The sequence below is a fragment of the Citrus sinensis genome, chromosome 3 (genome assembly GCF_022201045.2).
Source record: "Citrus sinensis cultivar Valencia sweet orange chromosome 3, DVS_A1.0, whole genome shotgun sequence".
Classification (NCBI taxonomy): domain Eukaryota; kingdom Viridiplantae; phylum Streptophyta; class Magnoliopsida; order Sapindales; family Rutaceae; genus Citrus; species Citrus sinensis.
The window spans coordinates 49,989,916-50,009,456 of NC_068558.1; the positions used below are offsets into that span (position 1 = coordinate 49,989,916).

Below are 19,541 nucleotides of genomic sequence, written 5' to 3' on the forward strand. Positions count from 1 at the left end.
TGTTATGCTGTACTATATATGTATCTATATTTATAGTGTATTTCATACATACTATACTAACTGTATATGGTAAAAAAATTTCAAAAAAATGGTGAATTGTTAAAACTTTTTAAGTAAATCTTAAAGATACATCATTGAGGGACACCTCGGTATAAATGATTGGTAATAGTCTTTTATAACGAAATTGAATAAAGAGTTGGTAGAAATTGTACTCTATCTTCACTTTTAATTCAATAAATTATTAGCCACTCGGCCAAAATCGGTCTTTGGTCGAGTGGTCAGGGCTGCTGCCCTCCAACTTGGAGGGTAGCAGTTCGAACCCACAAATGCATTGTGAGGGCATTTCCTTCCTCAATTAAAATTGAGTGAAGGTAGTTTTTTTTCTTACTTAAAAATGAGGAGTAGACATCTTTTATTTGTGAGGGTTAAAATATCGGCATCTCGAATATTTGTGAGGGTTAAAATCTGAACAGAACTCCATTAGCATTGATGTAAGTTGGTCCCAGTAATAGTCTGATTTGTAAATATCAGTTATAATATCATGTAATATGAGTTGTAGTTTGAGCAATAGTCTCATGTAATAAAAAAAAAATTCAACAAATTACTACTGCGTTTATGGTGCAATAAAAATTATTAAGATGACATTTATTAATTAAACAGTTAATTTCATAGCTTGAAAATTTTGTTTGTTACTTCACTCCACCATCCTCATAATAAAGTTGTCACTTAAAACTAAGTCAACTTAATGATACATTTGATGATTTATTGATTAATTGTTAATGGTGAATAAAATACAAATCACTTTAACTTCAAAAGCATTTATTTTATCCACCACCCAAAAAAAAATACTGGCAAATATATTATGATAGTATTGTTCGAATTTTTACAAAGAGTGAATTAAAAAAAATAAAACGAAACTAAAATTACGCGAATTTTCACTGATACATTGGTTATTGTAGATTCTTTGTAAATGACTAAAAATGGCCTTCTCTGTAAGCAATATGAAAGTAAGAACAGTAACCTATAAAGTAATATACTCCAATAAAGTATCAACACATAATTTATTGTGGATTTATCTTATACTTATTCCTGTGATAAATGTGATTGATCAGTAACTCTATAATTGAGTTAATTGGACTTAATTTTTTAGATTGAACTTCAACTTTAATATGTGGAAAGAGGTACAAACAAATACGTATATAAATTTGAAGCTTCCATTTTAAATAATAACAGAAGGAGGAGATGCATGCCGATAAGCGACTGTTAGAATAATTTTTTTACAATCATTTTATTTTTTTAATTAATTTATTGACACCTCTCAAAATTCATCATAAACTCCTTTTTAATTGAAATTACCTAAATAACAAAAGTTAAATTAATTCATTTGTTTATTTTGAATTGAAATTTAATTAAATACTTAAATAAATTATTATTTTAACAATTTTTTTACACCATTTCATCCCATCCCATTTAAAATTTATATTTTTATTTTAAATTTTAATTAAAATATATTCTTTTGAGAAAATTATAAGAGTTCAGATTTATGGAAATAAAAATTATATAATAAAAAAAATAATTTAAGATTTTAAGATTTTTATGTGTTACATGAATAAAAACTTAAAATAAATACGTTTTTAGGGTAAAATTTTACGGAAACTTAGTTAATTTTAATATATGAATTTATATTTTAGAAAATAACATTAAAAAAGGTTTGATAAAGATTTTAGAAGGGTGTTTAAAGCTCCACTCCGAATTTATTACCTTTGTTATTTGAATTTTATGACTGTACAAAAACCTGCTGTTATATCATTTAAAAAAAAAAAAAGGAAAAACAAGTGGTGATGATGACAATCGAAGCAAAATCCACATCGACAAAACTCAAAAGCAAAGTTCCTTATCCTGACCCGATAGGAGTAGGAACTACAGCAGGCAAAGAAACGAAAACTCATGGCGTGTCCTTCGCTGTTACACTCCTCTGCGTCGTCGTTTCACGGCCGATTCCCCGCTCTCTCATCTTCATCATATGTACGGCCCACATATCCAAACCCTATAAATGTGAATGGGGTGGTCTCGGTGAAGGCGGCGGCTGGAGGCATTGTGTTGGTGGAGAAATCCGAAGCAGAGAAGACCGGACGGCTCAAAACCACGTATCTCGAAAAGATTGTTCCTTTGCTCAGAGAAGAGTTTTCCTATACTAACATTCACCAGGTAACCTGTTTTATCACTTCATTTTTTTTTTCTGTTTCTAGGCTTTAATTTGATTGTTTAACTGGTATTTCGTAGACGTTTGGGATATATTTCAGTGTTTACTCAAGCTTAGGTTTACTTCATAAATCAAATATAAAATCAGAACAATAATTTTCCCTGTATTTTTCATGGTAGTATTTCTGTGGCATTGATTAAATAATTATTTTGTTTTCATGTTTTTTTCTAAAATGTGAATTTACTTATCTTAGAAAGAATTTACTATGTGAAACTTGGATAGGTTCCGAAGATTGAGAAGATTGTTGTGAATTGTGGTATTGGAGATGCTGCTCAGAATGCAAAAGGCCTGGAGGCGGCAATGAATGACTTGGCACTCATTACAGGTCAGAGACCTGTAAAGACGCGAGCAAGGAATTCCATTGCCACCTTCAAGATCAGGGAAGGCGAACCACTTGGAATTGCTGTCACACTCAGAGGAAATGTGAGCTTATGTCTTTCACTCTATAATGCTTATCTTTTAGCTGCTTTTTAAGTCCTTCACCTTTCTTTTCTGTTTTTGACTTACATATTGACTGTTAAATTGTTTTATTCTATTAATATTATCTATGTATGAATTAATAGACGAAACTAAAGCTTCACATTTCCATTGGTTATATGTGGAACAGTTATCGTATTATACAGGTTGATTAACAAGTTGTTATTTTAAATGGGGATCCTAGAAGTCTCAGTTGTTTAATTATGATTGTGCTTGCTATGAGTTCAAATGGAGAAGGGTGTCAAGTATTTGTTATTTCTTTTTGTGTATGCTAGTAATACCTGGATGCTGTAGGCAGTCATAATGCTGCTGAAGTTTCTATTTTGTATGCTTTTAAAAAAGTAGTGGACCAGTGCTGGTATTGGCTTTTGAGTATGCTGTACTGCAATGTCAGTGGTGCAACGCTTACATTGACAACACCACTGCATTGCACAAGTGTTGCTGGTTGCAGACTTGCAGAGGTTAGAAAATATCTTTGATTTGTCTTAACAATGAGTATGGAGTGATACAAGAAGATAGGCAAATAGAAACTTTTGCTTTAAAAACCTGATGTTTTCTCAAAATCACCCTCTTTTGATGTTGGATGTTTGAAGCATATATTTTGCTTGTCTGATATTATATATTGACTTTGTTTCATTCAAATCCTATTCTTGTGTATCTCTTATATCTAATATCGATGTGGATGAAATGACAGATGATGTACTCATTTCTAGACCGTCTTATTAATTTGGGGCTTCCTAGAACAAGGGATTTCCAAGGTGTGAATCCCAATAGCTTTGATGGACATGGGAATTACAGCATTGGTGTTAAAGAACAGAGTGTTTTCCCGGAGATCAGGTATGATGCTCTTGGCAAGCCCAAGGGAATAGATGTTTGCATTACAACAACCGCCAAAACTGATAAAGAAGGCCAGAGACTTTTGGCTCTCATGGGGATGCCTTTCAGAGAGGGTGGAGGTCCGGCAAATTTAATTCGCAAGAAGAAACTTAAGGCTCATCATTTTGATTCCAAATCAAAGGGAAAGTCAAGGAGATAAGCATTTTTTCTTCTGAAGAGATGGGGGTATAGTTGTATCTAGTGTAATTGCTTTGTTGTTTGAAACTTATGCTGCCAACAAGGGTGTTAAATAGATTCAATTTTTTCCGATTCTGATTAATATGCATTTACAGTTGATGTTCACCTTGCTTGGTAATGTTTCCATGTACTTTGTTCTCTCAAGGCAATGTCAAAGAACATTATTTTATTTATGTGTCCAATGTAGTTGATGTGTTTCTCAACTTAAAATGACGCTAATGGTTGTCGTTGGATGGCCAACACTCTTCATCAGTGTAGTACGTTTTTGTGCCTGTACTAAGGTGGACCACACCACCGTTTGGCACCAAATTCTCAGGGTATTATGCTGCTTAGGGCTCGGCAGTATCGGTTCGATTTTGGCCCGGATCGAACCAAACTAAATACGAACTGAAATTTAAAAATCGAACCAAACCTATATCTACAATTTTCATATGCAATAATTTGATTCCGTAGTTTTTTCACCTCTACAAATAACCTTTTATAATTTTAAATTCTATTAAACCTGCAGTAATTTGATTCTATAAATTTTTTCACGTCTTTATAATTTTTACCTATATTATTAAATCACACAACACTAGATATGCAAAAATAAAGTCCACAAATCGAGTCAAGTATATACAAATTCCTAAACATCACAGCGTGACAAACAAACGAAACTTCAACGCTTCCCCACAATTCCAATATTTTACCCCTACACATGGCTTTCGCCAACAACCAGCAATAAGAGCAACAAATACACCCAAAAAATACAGCGAAAAAAACAAAAAATCAATGTTATTACATTTAGGTAAAGAAATTGATCTAAAATAAGAAATTGAATTCAACATAGAGAAATAATATTTACAATGTTATTACACTTATATAAAGAAATTGAACTAAAGAGAGACAAACAATATTTTAAATGGATATCATTTAATCTAATTAAACTAGATATATAAATATCCAATTTAGATTGATTAATTTGCCATCGGTTATCAAATTTTAATATATTGAATAGAATACGTTACAGTTCAGTCCAGTCCGGTCAATTGCAGGCACCACGCACTCCCGAAGGACAGTTTTGTAAAATTCGGCAGGGATACAGCCTGCCTAACGTAGATCCCAGTCGTGGCATGCAAACACAATGCTACGACATAATAATAAAAATTATTATTTTTTAATTGCGTAAGAGAAATATTTGGTCCAGCGAGGCAGCAAATGCATCTCTCTTTATAATTTATTAATTAAACACGATTATACTCAGTAAGCGCGGTCTGAAGTTCTGAACCAAGAGTGGCCAGCTTGGCAAGAAGCAAACAAAAATATTTGGGGGGCGCTAAACAAGAAAGCGAAAGCAATTAACAAAAGCCAGATGAAAGAGAAATGATATGCTTAAGTCAGTTTGCATTGGGGAGAGCACCACCAATGGCAAAACCCTCGGTTTTCAGAGCTGAACATCCCATGGCTCTTGATCTTTCTCCCAACCCGATCTCCCACGGTGCCGCCTCCTCTTCTCGCCGTCGCGATCTCGTGTTCGTCGTCAATCCTCGAGGTTTCTCTCTTTCTTTATATTTTCTCTAGTTTTTATTATTTGGCTTTGATGCGAAAAATGATAAAAATTTACGAATTAGAGTTTGCCCCGTTGAACACACACATACATTCACAGAAAAGTTAGTTGGTTTCATTAAGTCAGTCCTTTTTCACAGTTACGTAATGGGTATCTAATTCGGCATTTCTGTTGTTTGGTTGAATAAAATTGGAGCAGGTGCTAGTGGGAGAACGGGTAAGGAATGGAAAAAATTGCTTCCATACCTTAGGTCTCGTCTTAGTGTCGATTGTAATGTGAGTTTTTTTTTTAAATTATTTTTGGAGCTAATTTCAATGTTTGATTATGTGTTTACTGTCTATGTGAATATATGTGATAATTAGTGAAATATTTGATTCTCCTCTCTTTTCTACTTTCCATTTATCTTTATGAGTAATGCAATTTATGTCAATTTAAGCTTTTCTTGCCTGTGATTTTTGAATTATGTTTTCTTGTAGATGTGAATTTTGGGTCCATTTGTTTTGGTGATGAATTCTAGTATATGTATTTAGTTTTTAGATGTCTCATGAATATTTAGTTAGATTTGTTGAAGGATTTTATGTCTTATCATGTCCTTTTTATGATTATTCAGTAATTTGGTTTTAACATCTGCCAATTTTTTTAATACACACAAGCATAAGCTTCAAAATAATTGCAAGGTGCTTTTGTTAAAAGATGTAAAATAAATAATAGTAATAATAATTGCAAGATGTCTTAAGTTTAGCTTGGATGTATTTATTTCATATTCCATATGAAATGCAAATTTATGGAAACTTTTATCGTTGGTGGAACATGTTGATGTCTACATGTTTGTTTCCCCTTGGTGACTGTTGTTATGCATGCTATATCTATAATATATCTGTGTCTATACATCTGTTTGAGGTTTGGGTTTGTTCGCTAAGTATATATCTTCTAAATTGTTGCCAGATATGTGAATCTTTGACTTCTGGTCCTTCTCACGCGATCGACATAACAAGAGAGGTAATCATTAAAGCCATTCAAAATTTACGTGGCATTTATTAAAAGATTGGTCACATTGCCAGTTGTATATATATTATAAATCTGTTACGCAGGCTATAAAGGAGGGTGCTGATGCTGTAATTGCTGTTGGAGGTGATGGAACTCTTCATGAGGTGCAACTTCCCTCACTTTCTTATTATATTTAGCACAATATTGAATCTTTTTGATTATAAATTCATTTCTGACCTTGCAATTTCTTAAAATTCACTTCTGGTCTCATGGTATCATTTTTTTTTTCTGGTCTGCTAACATTAATAACACTATTAGCTAATGTTAGTCATCACTTTGGTTTATGATAAGCAGGTTGTTAATGGATTTTTCTCGGCTGGAAAACTGGTTACTAACCACAATAGAGAGTCTGCTCATTCAACTGCACTTGGTGTAAGTTACCACCATTACATTTATTATCCTAATTGCTTCTTGTGTTTTTATCTTTACTGCAAAATCATGTGAGAAGATTTGTTGATTGCTTTGCTATGGATTTCTCTAGGATAGATATAACACAGCTGTGCCTTTCTACAGCTTATCCCCTTAGGTACTGGGTCTGATTTTGCCAGGACATTTGGCTGGTTAGTTCATCCTGCTCCAACCTGGTTTCATTTGGGTGAGCTTTGTTGTGATGCTTAATTAACTTCAGACGATGTAAATTTAATGGACATTTTTGTTTTGTTAGGAGAAATGATCCTTATGAGGCAGTTGAACGCATAGCCAAAGGTATTTCACTTACCCTTTTTTCCTTTCCGATGTCATCTTTTAGTCAAAACAAGAATTGAGAAGCTTGAAGCTGTAAAAGGATTCAAATAACAGTCACCAGATTTGTATTCTTTTTCTTTGTAATATTATATGCACTATTTTCCAGGGGTACGATCATGGGTAGATGTTGGTGTTATTAATGGAGAAACCGGAGAACCTCATTACTTCATAAACGTTGCGGACCTTCATTTGTAAGATTAATTTTGGAATTTTCAAAATCGAGCCTCAACAAATAGCATGTGCTGATCTCTTTGTTGTGGAAATTCATAGGAGTGCAAAGGCAGGATATTATGCCTCAAGATATAAGAGATTTGGAAACTTATGCTATGTAATTGGTGCTTTGCAAGCTTTTATGGGCCATCGAAACCAGGACCTTAGAGTCAAGGTTAGTTCATGTTTATACATTTTTGTATGAGTATTTTGTTTTGCCCTTGAAACAACTATTGACTGTTTTGGACACCCTTCTTATTTTATTTTATTTTTTGTTTATTTTTCACAAGAATACTAGGGCGCGTTCGGTATTGTTTTTAAATTTGCATTTTCTTAGAACAAAAAAAAGAATGAAAATGGTGTTTTGAAGTTGCTGTATTTTCAATTTAAGTATGCATTTGGTATCATTTTGTGTATCCTATATTTTAAAAACAAAAATAATTGCATATTCGCTAGACAAAGTTAAAAATGATAAAATAATGGATAAATTAACAGTTTCGCTACATGCAAATTAAATTTGTGTTTACAATTTATATAAAGCTAGTTTATTTTTCAATACACTAACTTACAAAAATAATAATCATAATAATTTTGATATTCAATACTAACTTTTTTTAAAAAAAATAATTATTCTTTTGTTAATGTGTTTACTGTTCAGCTGATCTTCCTACCTAGTATGCTTGAGAAAGCGAATTGGCGTGGACAGAACTAGTAGACCTAATAGACTACTTTACAAAGATTCGAAAAGGATTTAAAAGGAGGAAAAGAATTTTATAAACATTAGCTCTAATTCTCCTTTCAACATTTTAACATTTGATCAAATAAAAAATTATTACATATGCCATTTCTAAAGAAAATTACATGCTTGCTTACAATGAAGAACCAAATACCCAAGTCTGCAAAGATCACTGTAAATCTCTACTGATCTTTGGTGATTATACCAAAAATTAAATTAAATAAAATGTATAAGAACCAGAAATGCATCCCAAAAAAAAAAGCAAGTAAAGAAAAGAGCTGTGGAGGAAAAATAGAAAAAACAGAGGAAGAAGAAAGAAGAAGAAAGGAAGGAGATTCGGTTCATAAATCATGGAGGGAGATGAGAGTTAAGAGATGAGGTCAGTGAGATAGATGAGGTGTTGAGTGTTAAAGATGGAGACTATCTATTATTATTTATTATAACCGTGTTTATTATTATAATTTATTTTACAATTTGTTTTGCAGAACAAGTAAAACATGTATAGGTTGTTTTGTAATTTACCACTGAAAAAGGCAAGCCAGATTCTGTGTTCTACAATTATGTTTTACGAGCAGGGCTACTGAATGCTTATTTCACTTAAATTTTTAAAAGGAAAATGAGAATGGCCTGTGAAAAAGGGTACTGAACGCCCCCCGTTGTTTTTCTCATTTGACTCGAAAGTGCTGTAAATGTAGGTTAATGAGGGTGAGTGGGAAGAATATTCTCAAGTGACAGCCCTTTGCATTGGCAATGCAAAATACTTTGGTGGCGGTATGAAAATTACTCCAAATGCTGATCCTCGCAATGGGTATTTTGAGGTGGAATGGCTGACCCTAGAACTCCTTCCTAACTGATAACCATTTGTCATTTTGTTTCGGGGATTATTTTGCCGGCGTACTTGAATTTTCTACATATCCTCTTTGCAGGTTGTGATTCTTCAGGACTTTAAGTGGTATGACTTCATTCTGAAACTACTTAAGCTGTACAATGGGACACATTTATCAGTGAAAAATGTAACATCAAGAAGGTGGGTTCTCTCTTAACAAATGGAACTGCATCATAAAGTTTTATCTTAAGGATTGTTCTTTGTAACTTCTTTTTGTTCATCCTCCGTGTTTTCAACGAATTTATATCGAGGATTGTTGTTGACGGATGATGAACTTAATTTTCTGTTTGTGTGACAGAGCACATTCTATTGAAGTGGAGGATATTTCAAGTGGGGATAGCATTTATGTACAATCAGATGGCGAACATTTAGGATTCCTTCCTAGGAAGTTGTGTGTTTTGCCTGCTGCCATTGAGATGATATGCTGAAGTGAGCAGAGTAACACATCTGATTATGTGATATGTGATTGTTGTAACCATTGCTTGAAAGTGTTGCATCTCACTGTCCAGCCTTCAAGGCTCACTTATTCTGACTTTGGAGACATACTTGGGAACGCAGAATAAGATGAAGTGGCAAAAAATGAGTAGGGAAGATAGGTTTAGGGAGTTTTCTGGGAGCAGGATCATGTGCAGCTTGAATTTTTTTGTGAAAGGTGAAACTTTTATACTTCCAACTGTGGAATACGCAGGGCCCATTTTTTGTAACTTAGTAGTGTTCTAGTCCTGGATTTCCTTCGATTTGACATTCTGTAATCTGCTCCTTTTAGCCTGGTAACCTCTGTTTCAAACAGAGCGCTCGGTTGTTCTTTACAGAATAGACAGTTTTGTGAAATATCATAACTTATTACTCCAGCAGGGAGTAAACTGTTGTATGTAATTCATTCGTTTGCATTCAACAGGGCTTTCCAAGAATACAACAAACCTTTCATATTCCCTGACCCTTGTTGTGAATGTTGGTAAAATAAGATGAATTTTCTTTTCTGCATGCCCAAGAACCCTTGAGCCGTAGTGCAAAATTATTGAAATCACTAAAAAGGAGAGATCAGATGCCGTGAACTTTTGTAGTAAGCAGTACGTAGGTGGGTGGAAGCAATTTGATAAAATTTATTGAATGAATGCGTGCAAACTACCACATGGCATGATCCTCCCTTTTAAGAGTTTCACATTTTTTTGGTAATGAGATTTGTTTTCGATTAATTTACAAGTTATTTATTTCCACTTGGTGGTTCCTTGTCGCATATACATATTTGTTCACAGGTTATAAACTAGGGGGGAACAAAATAGGATAACACGCGTAAATGGCTCGCAGGAAAAAGGACGTATATGTCGACCACAAAAGATTCGTCCGTCCATTGAATATGAGACACGGCATCTTTTTATTGGTAATCAAAGTTGTGGCTGCCGCTTTGCCGTCGTCTGTATAGATAGGTAGATATTTAAATGAAATCGCGGGAGAAAGTTTTGCCTTTCAACTGGCAACGAACTTCTACTCCAATCAGAATCCGGAAATGGCAACTGTCGTCTCACTCAGTTCAATCTCTCCCAACCTGAACCTGAACTCTAAAAACTTTACTTCTCAGCCAACTTATAGTCGAAAATTGAGTAGAGTACGATGCAACGTAGAGAATTCATCCACCAAAGGAGAACCTGAACCTCGAAATGCTCTTCTTAAGATAGCTTGGTACGGCTCTGAGCTGTTGGGGATTGCTGCTTCCTTTCTGCGTTCACCATCACCATCCGATGTCGAAAATGATCTCAAGTTGGCCACTGATGGATCAGGAGCTGCTGAACTTGACCGGGCAACCGTCGTTGAAGCCATCAAAGAGGATTTCGCCAGATCGTATTTTGTCACAGGTTTTGTTTGCCAATGCACTAATCAACCTTCGAATTTTACTAAACAGTTTCTTTTAGGTCTGATTTTTGCTTGCGGTCCGTTATAATTAATTACTAAGAGGATGATCATGGTTGATTGGGTTGTTTTAGACTGGGTTTATATCAAGAGAATTGGTGTGGTTGTATTTATCGTGAAATTTGTTTTCTTATTAGTTTATCAGTCATTAAATGGAATATTGATTAGTACTGTTGAGGTGATACTTTCTTTTTTATGGTAGAAACTAAAGCTTTCTCAGATCTTTTAAAATGATGACTCGTTGCTTTTCCCTCTCTTGAACCTGATACAATGACTGATTTTACCGGAATTGATGCCTATGAATTTCTGATTATTGAGTGGGATTCGAAGAATGTGAGGCTTTTGTACAAGTTTCAGAATCTTGTACTTCGAAACCCATATTCCTTGGACCTTGGAAAAGCACATTTTGGTAGCTTTCTTATGATATTAAAGATCGAAACGGCATTTCGTCATTAAAAGTTACAATTTTTTTTATATCTAACTATCTGATTCGATTCACTGTACTGAAAGGTCTATTACTCTAGTTCCCACTTTCTGACTTGGTAATGTGCACATAGTCACCTGCTACAACAACGGTTGCATTTTCTCACCATTATTCCTTGAATATTCACTGAACAAGTTTAATCCCTTTGCCCCTTGGCGATAAAACTGTTACCAGACATGTTGTAACTTGTAAGTGGACACAAGATATGCTCAAGGATTGCCATCCTAGAATGATAGATAGACAGTTCAGAGATTAGAACGACTGGACGAAAATAGCATCCTTATCTGAACAATCAAAGGAAGATTCTTTGTTTGTGTAATATCTGCACTCCACTCTGAATAAGCATTACCTTCTAACAGCTGGATTGAATATTCTGAAATGTCAGGGAACATTACACTCGATGCTTATGAAGAGGATTGTGAGTTTGCCGATCCAGCAGGTTCTTTTAAAGGACTTCGCCGTTTCAAAAGAAATTGTACAAATTTTGGATTGCTTATTGACAAGTCAAATATGAATCTTACAAGGTGGGATGATTTTGAGGTGAGTTTAGGGAATCTACATTAATGCATGGTGATATTATATGTAATTTCACTATTTAGTTCTGTCACACGTACAATTGCATTGCATTCCTACAGAATGTACCTGATGATTTTGTTTGCGATCAGCTTAATATGATTGAACAAGCTGAGAGAATTTTCTTTTATATAGATGCTGGTCTTATGGAACTGTTGGCACTAAATTGTATTTGGGCACAGGATAAGGGAATCGGACGTTGGCGATTTAATTGTATCATGTCATTTCCCTGGAGACCTATTCTTTCTGGTATGTTCTATGCATTTACATTAACAGATTAAGTTCACTCATCCTTTTTGGTACCACTCAATGGATAATGCTAAAACATGGAAAGCATCATTGCTTGAGAATTATGCAAGAAACTTGTAACCTTTGCTTTGACCAACACCAGTTCTGAGAAACATGGGTTTCAGGGTTTGTTTTCTGCTGTGGGTGAAAATTTCTGCATACCTTGCTTTGCTCAAAGAAAACCACAAGAAAAAATCAATCAAGATATTGCATGCTATGATAGTATCAACTGCACTTTTCCTTATTTCACCTGACTATTTTAAGCTATATACAGCAACTGGATATACAGAGTATTATTTCAATGCAGAAACTGGAAGAGTATGCAGGTAACAAGTTAACAGTCAGATACATTCCGTTCTACCGTTTCAACCTGCCCTTTTAGTTAAATGCAAGTCTATAAATTTCAGGCATGTGGAGCATTGGAATGTTCCCAAAATGGCATTGTTTAAGCAAATCCTGAGGCCCAGCCGGGTAGGGCGTCGGAAATCAGGGGGTTGAAGATTACAGTAGAAGGACGAACGAACAACAACAGGGTTACAATAAATAATGGGCGTCTTGCATTGTGGAATGTTCCTGGATTTGAAGTGTTTTCAACTTCTGAAGTTTGCTGTTCGCCATCTGAAAAAGAAATTGAAAGCTCTCTCCACATTGCATAAAATATCATACAAACAAATAGTATTATTTTGCTTTGAAGATGTACATGATTTATGTTTAAGCAATAGCTGAAACTTACGGGTCCATTTCCACCTTTGAGTTTACTGGGCTGGGTTATTTATTTATTTATTTAATTTGGCCCGAGATTGGGGGAGGGAAATTGAGAAAATTAAAAAAACCACATAAAAAAATTTGGAAAATTAACTTATGTTTTGGTTCATGAGTCTCGCTATCATAATTACTAACCCCATTAAATTTTAGGTAGCGTTTATTTTTTGAATTGGATTGGGAATTTGAGAAGTAAGAATCTTGAGATTGGGAGTGTGAGGTAGAAGTAAGAGTAGGTTATTTACTTAGACGAGAATGAAAGTGTATAATAATAATTAGAATTTCATTTGTGTGTTTATTTTATCCTGAATTAAGAGCTAATTGTTTCGAATTATGGCTTTACCTTTATATAAAGAATTGTAGTTATTAATTACAAAGTGAATAAGGAAACATATTTCTAAAATAAACTATTTATTTTATTATTTTAATTTTAATCATATAAATTAATTATTATTAATATTCGTAATTATGTAAATCACAAATTTTTTTACTAGTTTTAATTTTAATTATATAAATTAAAAATTACTGATAAGAGCAACACAAACGAAACGGTATTATAAATAATATAGTAGAAAATTAATATTTCTTCGAATAAACTATTTATTATTATTAATGATTAAAATATTAAATAGACATAATAATGAAATGGTATTATAAATAATATGTTAGCCTATAGGGCTATAAATGTTGATTTTGATGATAACAAACCACATGTTGTGGATAAATAAATATTTACATATTGTGCTTTTATAATAAGAAAATGATTTTTATGTTATTAGAGTGTTTTTCAAGATATGGACTAAAGTGAAAGGATGTTGCCATCTTTGATTTTAATAAATATTATTTTGAATTTGGACCTAATTGAAAATATTTTAAATATTTTTGGTCATTCTATGATTTTACATATTTTGGGTCATATCATAATTTAAAAAAGTTTCGGGATTAACAAAATATTATTTAGAAATTCTGAAATTGAACCTATTTGAAAAATTTCATAACGTTTTGAGTTATAGTATATTTATATAAAGTTTTGGGGTCAAACTATAAATTAGAAAATAATTCATTGTAGCAGTTACTGTAGCAAGCAGCTAACCGGATTTGACAAGCGTTAGACTGAATTTTGGGCAGTAGCTTACTGGAATGAAAGCGGCTATCCGGATTTTGAAAGCGGCATACCAAATGTTCTAAAATTCAAATTTTTGCTATAATGGTAATGTTGTGCAAATTTTATTAAACTCGTAAGTGCACGAATCTATTATAGAATAAATTAATGGTGACGAGTGTCGATCCCACGAAGAGGTGAATTTTAATTGTGTAGAATTAAATTTCATAAGTTGGTGATTGGATTTGTGGTGGAAGTGATTTAAATTATCCTAAAATTCAAATTAAAATGGCGGGAATAAATTGAAGTAAAAATCTATTAAAATGACGTACTTGGGTATCTGAATTTGCATCAACATACACCATAGACTAAATATTCCTTATTAGTATCAATTAAATCATGAGGGGAGTTTCCACTCCTCATGAACCACACTCTAATCAATATGATGCTAAGGGCTTATCGTGCCAAACAATAATAACCTTGTACTATAGAGCTGGTTAAACCAGTGCGGTATCTAGACAAAATTATTATTATTTATCGACGAAAAGTCAAAATAACCACAATAATTAGAGGGTAAGAGAAAATAAATTTACCAAATAAAGCCAATGACACATGTTGAGACTTCACCTTCAACTCAAGCTTAAAAGAAAATTAACTACTCATAATTGAACTAGGGGCAAAATGAGAATTTATTAAAATACATAGAAAATACAAGATGGAGAAAGAATTACAGAAAATTGAACTAAAAAATAAATTCAGGGATCCCAAATTAGGGGGGAGCCCTACTTTTTATAGATACAATGAGTAAATTATGGTCATCGGATTAAAAATATTTTGGACGCTCAGGATTACGCCACGTTATCGGTCAATAGTACACGGTTTGACCACGCGGTTTGAGCAGTGACGCGGTTTGAGCAGTGAGGCGGCTTGAATAGTGACGCAGTTTGGTCGTAAATAATCTTGTGTATATGCATGTACCGTACACACGATTTTTGGTCCACTAACATGCTGCCACGTCACCGATCAATAGTACATAAGAATTTTAGTCCAATAGAATCGTGACACATCATCAATCGATGACACATCATCGGTCGGTGTCATGTCATCGTTCCATATATGTGAACAGTGTCGTGAACAATGTCGTGAACAGTAACATGGATAGTACCGTACATGTGAACAGTGACATTTTTCTTTTTATGCTCCTCCTAAGGTTTTCGATTGTCCTGAGTTCAAAAGTGATGTCCGTTTTGCTGTCTGATCTCTCGTTCATTGTGAAATGACCATGATACCCCTAAAACACATAAAATACTTCATTAAAATAAAACACACAATTAAATCACAAGAGACTTAAATACATAAAAGTAAATGTGTTAGTAAGACTTGAAATGTAAAATGATGATTTCTCCTTTATAAATATACACTTTATAACACTCAATAGGTAACATAAAAGCGGCTAACCAGATTCCAGAAGCGGCGAGCCGATTATCATTAGAAAACACATAACAACTAGTTTTTTAGCTCAAACTATATAAACTCAAATCAAATTGATTTTCAAGCTCCCTAGCAAGTAAAAATAAAAAGCACACAACATATATTGAGCTCTCATTTCGCAAATCATTATACATTGAATCATCTTTATTCTTCAATTTGTATATCTATTCTTTAAGAGAGTTTTTATTGTAATCTTTATTTCCTCATAAATTTGTGAGTATACAAGTGTGAGAAACACTTGTGTTTAAGAGATTAGGGAGATAATCTCTTGTTGTAAAGGTTCATTGACACTTTGGAAGTCAATTGTAAGCATTTGAAGTATTGGGAGGATTGGATAGTGAAATCTTCAAACCCGGTGTGCTTGGAGGCGTGGAAGTAGGCAGGGATTGCCGAACCACGTAAAAATTCTTGTGCTTATTTTCTCTTCCCTTACTCTTTTATTATTGTGATTGATTGAATTTATTATTTTCGATTCTATTAAGGCATTAGATTCAATTATTGTGTGGTTTGCTTAACTTAAGTTTTAAAATTCCAATTCACCCCTCCTCTTGGGTTGCATAACTTGTATTTGATAATATAGTGGATAATTAATATTTCTTAGAATAAACTATTTATTATTATTAATTATTAATATTAAATAGACATAATAATATTTATTTTTAAATAAAGATATTTATAGTAATATTATTAATTCTATGTGAATATAATAATATAATTTTTAAGTAATTTTAAATTTGAATCAATGTAAATTATAATTTTTAATAAATAAACAATACAGATAAATAATATAAATGAATAAATGTAAAATTATTAAATAATATAATAATATAATTTAAATGAATATGATATTATTATTTTAAATAAATATAATATTATTTTATTTTTATAAATATAAATATATTATATTCAAATGGGAGGGGAAAAAATGAATAAGTGAGAGTGGATATACCCTACACTATAAAAGTGGATGGGAGCCATGGAATTAGGATTCTCACTTGCATCCTTAAATAAACTTGTAAATACTTTCACTCCAATAAGTAAACACATGCTTAAAAGACACCATGTTATACTTGTATAATAAGTTATTGAGTTTTTTTCGTGAAAACTATGTGAAGATGAGATAATTAGGGATGACAATTTAACCCAGACCCAGGCGAACCCGAAAAATCTGGGCCGGGTTCAACCCATACCGGAACAAATTAAATTCGGATTTAATTTTATCAATCCGATGTATCCGGGTTCGGTTTCGGGTTTGGGTGAACCCGTAAAACCGGAACCTGGACCCATATATCTTTATTTTAATATAAATTGAAAAATTAAAAAAAAATCAGCCCAACCCACATTCACCGCCGCTGCCAAACATTTTCACTCTCTCCCTTCTCTTCATCAAATCATCGTCGCCACTCGCCATTGTTTCGCTACTTTATTGTGTTCATGTTCATAATCATCAGAGGTGAAGAAGATCGATGAAGAAAGAATAAAAAATAATAAAAGAATACAAAAATAAAAAACCAAAAAAAAAAGAAGAAGAAAAGGAGATTAGAAGTGGCAGCGCAATAAATGAAGAAGAAAGCAAGAGTGGAGATGAGAACAATGACTTGAACAATATACATGATTTTGAAGACCAAATCTCATTTCTCACCTTTTCGGTTTTTCTTAACTTAACCCCACAAAGCCCAATTTGTCATCATCATCACCAAATTTGTCATCATTATATTTGAAAATTGAATTTTGTATGCTCTGTTACCTTTGAATTTATTTCTAATTATTTTATTTTGAATTATTTTCCATTGTTGTTGGTAATAGATTAAAGATGTAGGAGGAATTCAATGAAGAAAAAGAGAAAATCATATCTCTTTAGCAATCATCCGGGTTCTAAACCCGGAATCCAAAAACTTGGATTTTTTCGGGTTGAACCCCGACCAGACCTAGAGTAAAAATATCTAGATTTATTTTCATGTTCGATATTTCAAATTAGGGTTATTATCATTTCACTACTTCAAAAATTGAAAAATATCAAATGACTACAAGAAATATTGTCCCCTATCATTTTCCTACTATATCATTAAAAAAATATCATTTTACTATTTTTCTGTTAGTTGACCAGTTAGTTGACTAACAAATTACCAATTTTACCCTTCATGATTAAAAAAAAAAAATACTTGAAGCTTATTTACAACATCAGCTCTTCCACATTTATTTAGTCATCCATGTTTTATTTCCAACATTAGGATATAAAAATGGAATCATTAATAGGGATGGCAAAATCCTCTACGGGTTTGGGGTCCCATGGAGCCCCACCCCAAATGGGAAAATTTTTTAATAATTTTTGGGGAATGGGGTGGGGAGTGGGAGAAAAGTAATCCCCAAATTGTTAACGGGGTGGGGTTTGGTATTGCACTCCCCACTCCACCCCCATCCCAATCCCCATTATATATAAATATGTTTTTAATTCTTATTTAATAATTATTATTTTATCAACTATAATGTCAATTAATAATTTTTCTAGTTTTTATGTAATATAAATAGAATATGAATAAAAGAAAACCTTACAATATTTTTCAACTTTAAAACATTATTATATTTTTTTCTCTTTTAAGGAGCTGCTCTCTTTAAATATTTTTCACTTTTAATATTATTTTAAGATATTGTTTCAAATGTTTAGAGATTTTTTAAAAAAATTTCAATACTTTATAATATGGTAATGATTTTATTTTAAGTCTCTAATTTTTAATTTACTAAAATCATATTTTTATATCTACTGTAAAATAAGTAAATGAGGAATGAGGTGGGGATGAGGGAATCATTTTCCACGTGGGGATTCCCCATCCCCAACCCACTAAATTTATTGGGGAATGGGGTGGGGAATGGAGGTAAAAATTTTTAATGGGGTGGGGAATGGGGTAGGCATCCCCACCCCCACCCCGCTCCATTGCCATCTATAATCATTAATAAGATAAATTTGTAATCCATATATCATAATTCCAACAAAAAGAATTATGTTGGTATTTTGTATTTTATAAATGGATTATAAATTTGTATTTTATTAGTCAACTAACGGTTGTAACGGAAAAATAGTAAAATGATATTTTTGTAAAGATATAATAGAAAAATGATAGGGGACAATACTTCTTGTAGGGATGGCAATGAGGAGGGGAGGGGAGGGGACCAATCTCCTCGTACCCATCCCCAATATTTTGCGTATGTCCCTATCCCCTCCCCGTTAGAATTACTAGAGAGAATCTACATCCCCTCCCCGAATAATAACAGGGGATCCTCGAGGGTCTCCGATCTCCGAATAATTAATACATTTTTTTGTTTTCGATTTTGAGTTAATCATATTAAAATAAAAAATTCAAATAAAAGTAAAGTTCGAAATATATCTTACATTAATATCCATTACAAAAGTCACATACATTAAATTAGTAAGTAACGCAACATGTAAGGGATACAAACTTCTTTTACAAACTATCATGAACAAATTAATAGTTTAATACAAAATTGTTACAAATAAAATCAAATTTAGATTCAAAATTAACATTTTCAATGGTGGCGTGGACACTTTATAAATGTGGACTATTCCCTTTACAGCACCATAGTTAAGTCGGAGTAAATCAAGAGCAAATATTAGATTAGATTAAATATTAAAATTGTGATTCGTTGTGGGCAATTATAATAACATCTAAAAATAAACAAAAAATAGATTTAAATTTAAAATATTTAATGAATATTAAAATTAAAACAAAATTTTTGGTCTAATAGAATCTACCTGGTCTTTTAAATGTCCTAAATAAAAATTTAGGATTTTAATTAGTTAATTAGGCTTAAAAGTTTAATAATATAAATATTTTGATATTTGTTATTTTTACCAATATTTATAATTTTATAATTTAAATTTTATTATTTATTTACTAGTAATTTTAAAAAATTAAAATGAAAAAATAGATAGG

The 19,541-nt window shown here is 32.6% G+C and overlaps 3 protein-coding genes across 3 annotated transcripts; all 3 read left to right on the forward strand.

Moving 5' to 3' along the window:
- The first annotated feature begins 1,870 nt into the window (after window positions 1-1,870).
- On the forward strand, window positions 1,871-3,983 carry LOC127901503 (50S ribosomal protein L5, chloroplastic-like). Its single transcript, XM_052438959.1, has 3 exons — window positions 1,871-2,208; window positions 2,486-2,686; window positions 3,435-3,983. The coding sequence occupies exons 1-3, from the start codon at window positions 1,948-1,950 to the stop codon at window positions 3,774-3,776; spliced, it is 804 nt and encodes a 267-aa protein (XP_052294919.1). The 5' UTR covers window positions 1,871-1,947; the 3' UTR covers window positions 3,777-3,983.
- Window positions 3,984-5,066: 1,083 nt separating this feature from the next.
- LOC127901172 (sphingoid long-chain bases kinase 2, mitochondrial-like) lies at window positions 5,067-9,912 on the forward strand. The gene is made up of 12 exons (XM_052437753.1): window positions 5,067-5,345; window positions 5,559-5,635; window positions 6,306-6,359; window positions 6,452-6,511; window positions 6,702-6,779; window positions 6,921-6,967; window positions 7,072-7,112; window positions 7,258-7,342; window positions 7,422-7,536; window positions 8,793-8,915; window positions 9,024-9,124; window positions 9,282-9,912. Exons 1-12 carry the CDS (start codon window positions 5,177-5,179, stop codon window positions 9,409-9,411), a joined length of 1,080 nt encoding a protein of 359 aa, XP_052293713.1. The 5' UTR covers window positions 5,067-5,176; the 3' UTR covers window positions 9,412-9,912.
- Window positions 9,913-10,272: 360 nt separating this feature from the next.
- Window positions 10,273-12,994, forward strand: LOC127901173 (uncharacterized). Its single transcript, XM_052437754.1, has 5 exons — window positions 10,273-10,836; window positions 11,761-11,915; window positions 12,131-12,197; window positions 12,511-12,562; window positions 12,644-12,994. Exons 1-5 carry the CDS (start codon window positions 10,491-10,493, stop codon window positions 12,732-12,734), a joined length of 711 nt encoding a protein of 236 aa, XP_052293714.1. The 5' UTR covers window positions 10,273-10,490; the 3' UTR covers window positions 12,735-12,994.
- Window positions 12,995-19,541: the final 6,547 nt, after the last annotated feature.

Coding starts and splice junctions, on each gene's coding strand:
- LOC127901172 (XM_052437753.1), top strand. CDS start 5,177: ATGATATGCTTAAGTCAGTTTGCATTGGGGAGAGCACCACCAATGGCA. Junction 6,780..6,920: donor CTCATTCAACTGCACTTGGT/GTAAGTTACCAC, acceptor GCCTTTCTACAG/CTTATCCCCTTAGGTACTGG. Junction 9,125..9,281: donor AAAAATGTAACATCAAGAAG/GTGGGTTCTCTC, acceptor TTTGTGTGACAG/AGCACATTCTATTGAAGTGG.
- LOC127901173 (XM_052437754.1), top strand. CDS start 10,491: ATGGCAACTGTCGTCTCACTCAGTTCAATCTCTCCCAACCTGAACCTG. Junction 10,837..11,760: donor CAGATCGTATTTTGTCACAG/GTTTTGTTTGCC, acceptor CTGAAATGTCAG/GGAACATTACACTCGATGCT. Junction 12,563..12,643: donor GAAACTGGAAGAGTATGCAG/GTAACAAGTTAA, acceptor TATAAATTTCAG/GCATGTGGAGCATTGGAATG.
- LOC127901503 (XM_052438959.1), top strand. CDS start 1,948: ATGGCGTGTCCTTCGCTGTTACACTCCTCTGCGTCGTCGTTTCACGGC. Junction 2,209..2,485: donor CCTATACTAACATTCACCAG/GTAACCTGTTTT, acceptor AAACTTGGATAG/GTTCCGAAGATTGAGAAGAT. Junction 2,687..3,434: donor CTGTCACACTCAGAGGAAAT/GTGAGCTTATGT, acceptor ATGAAATGACAG/ATGATGTACTCATTTCTAGA.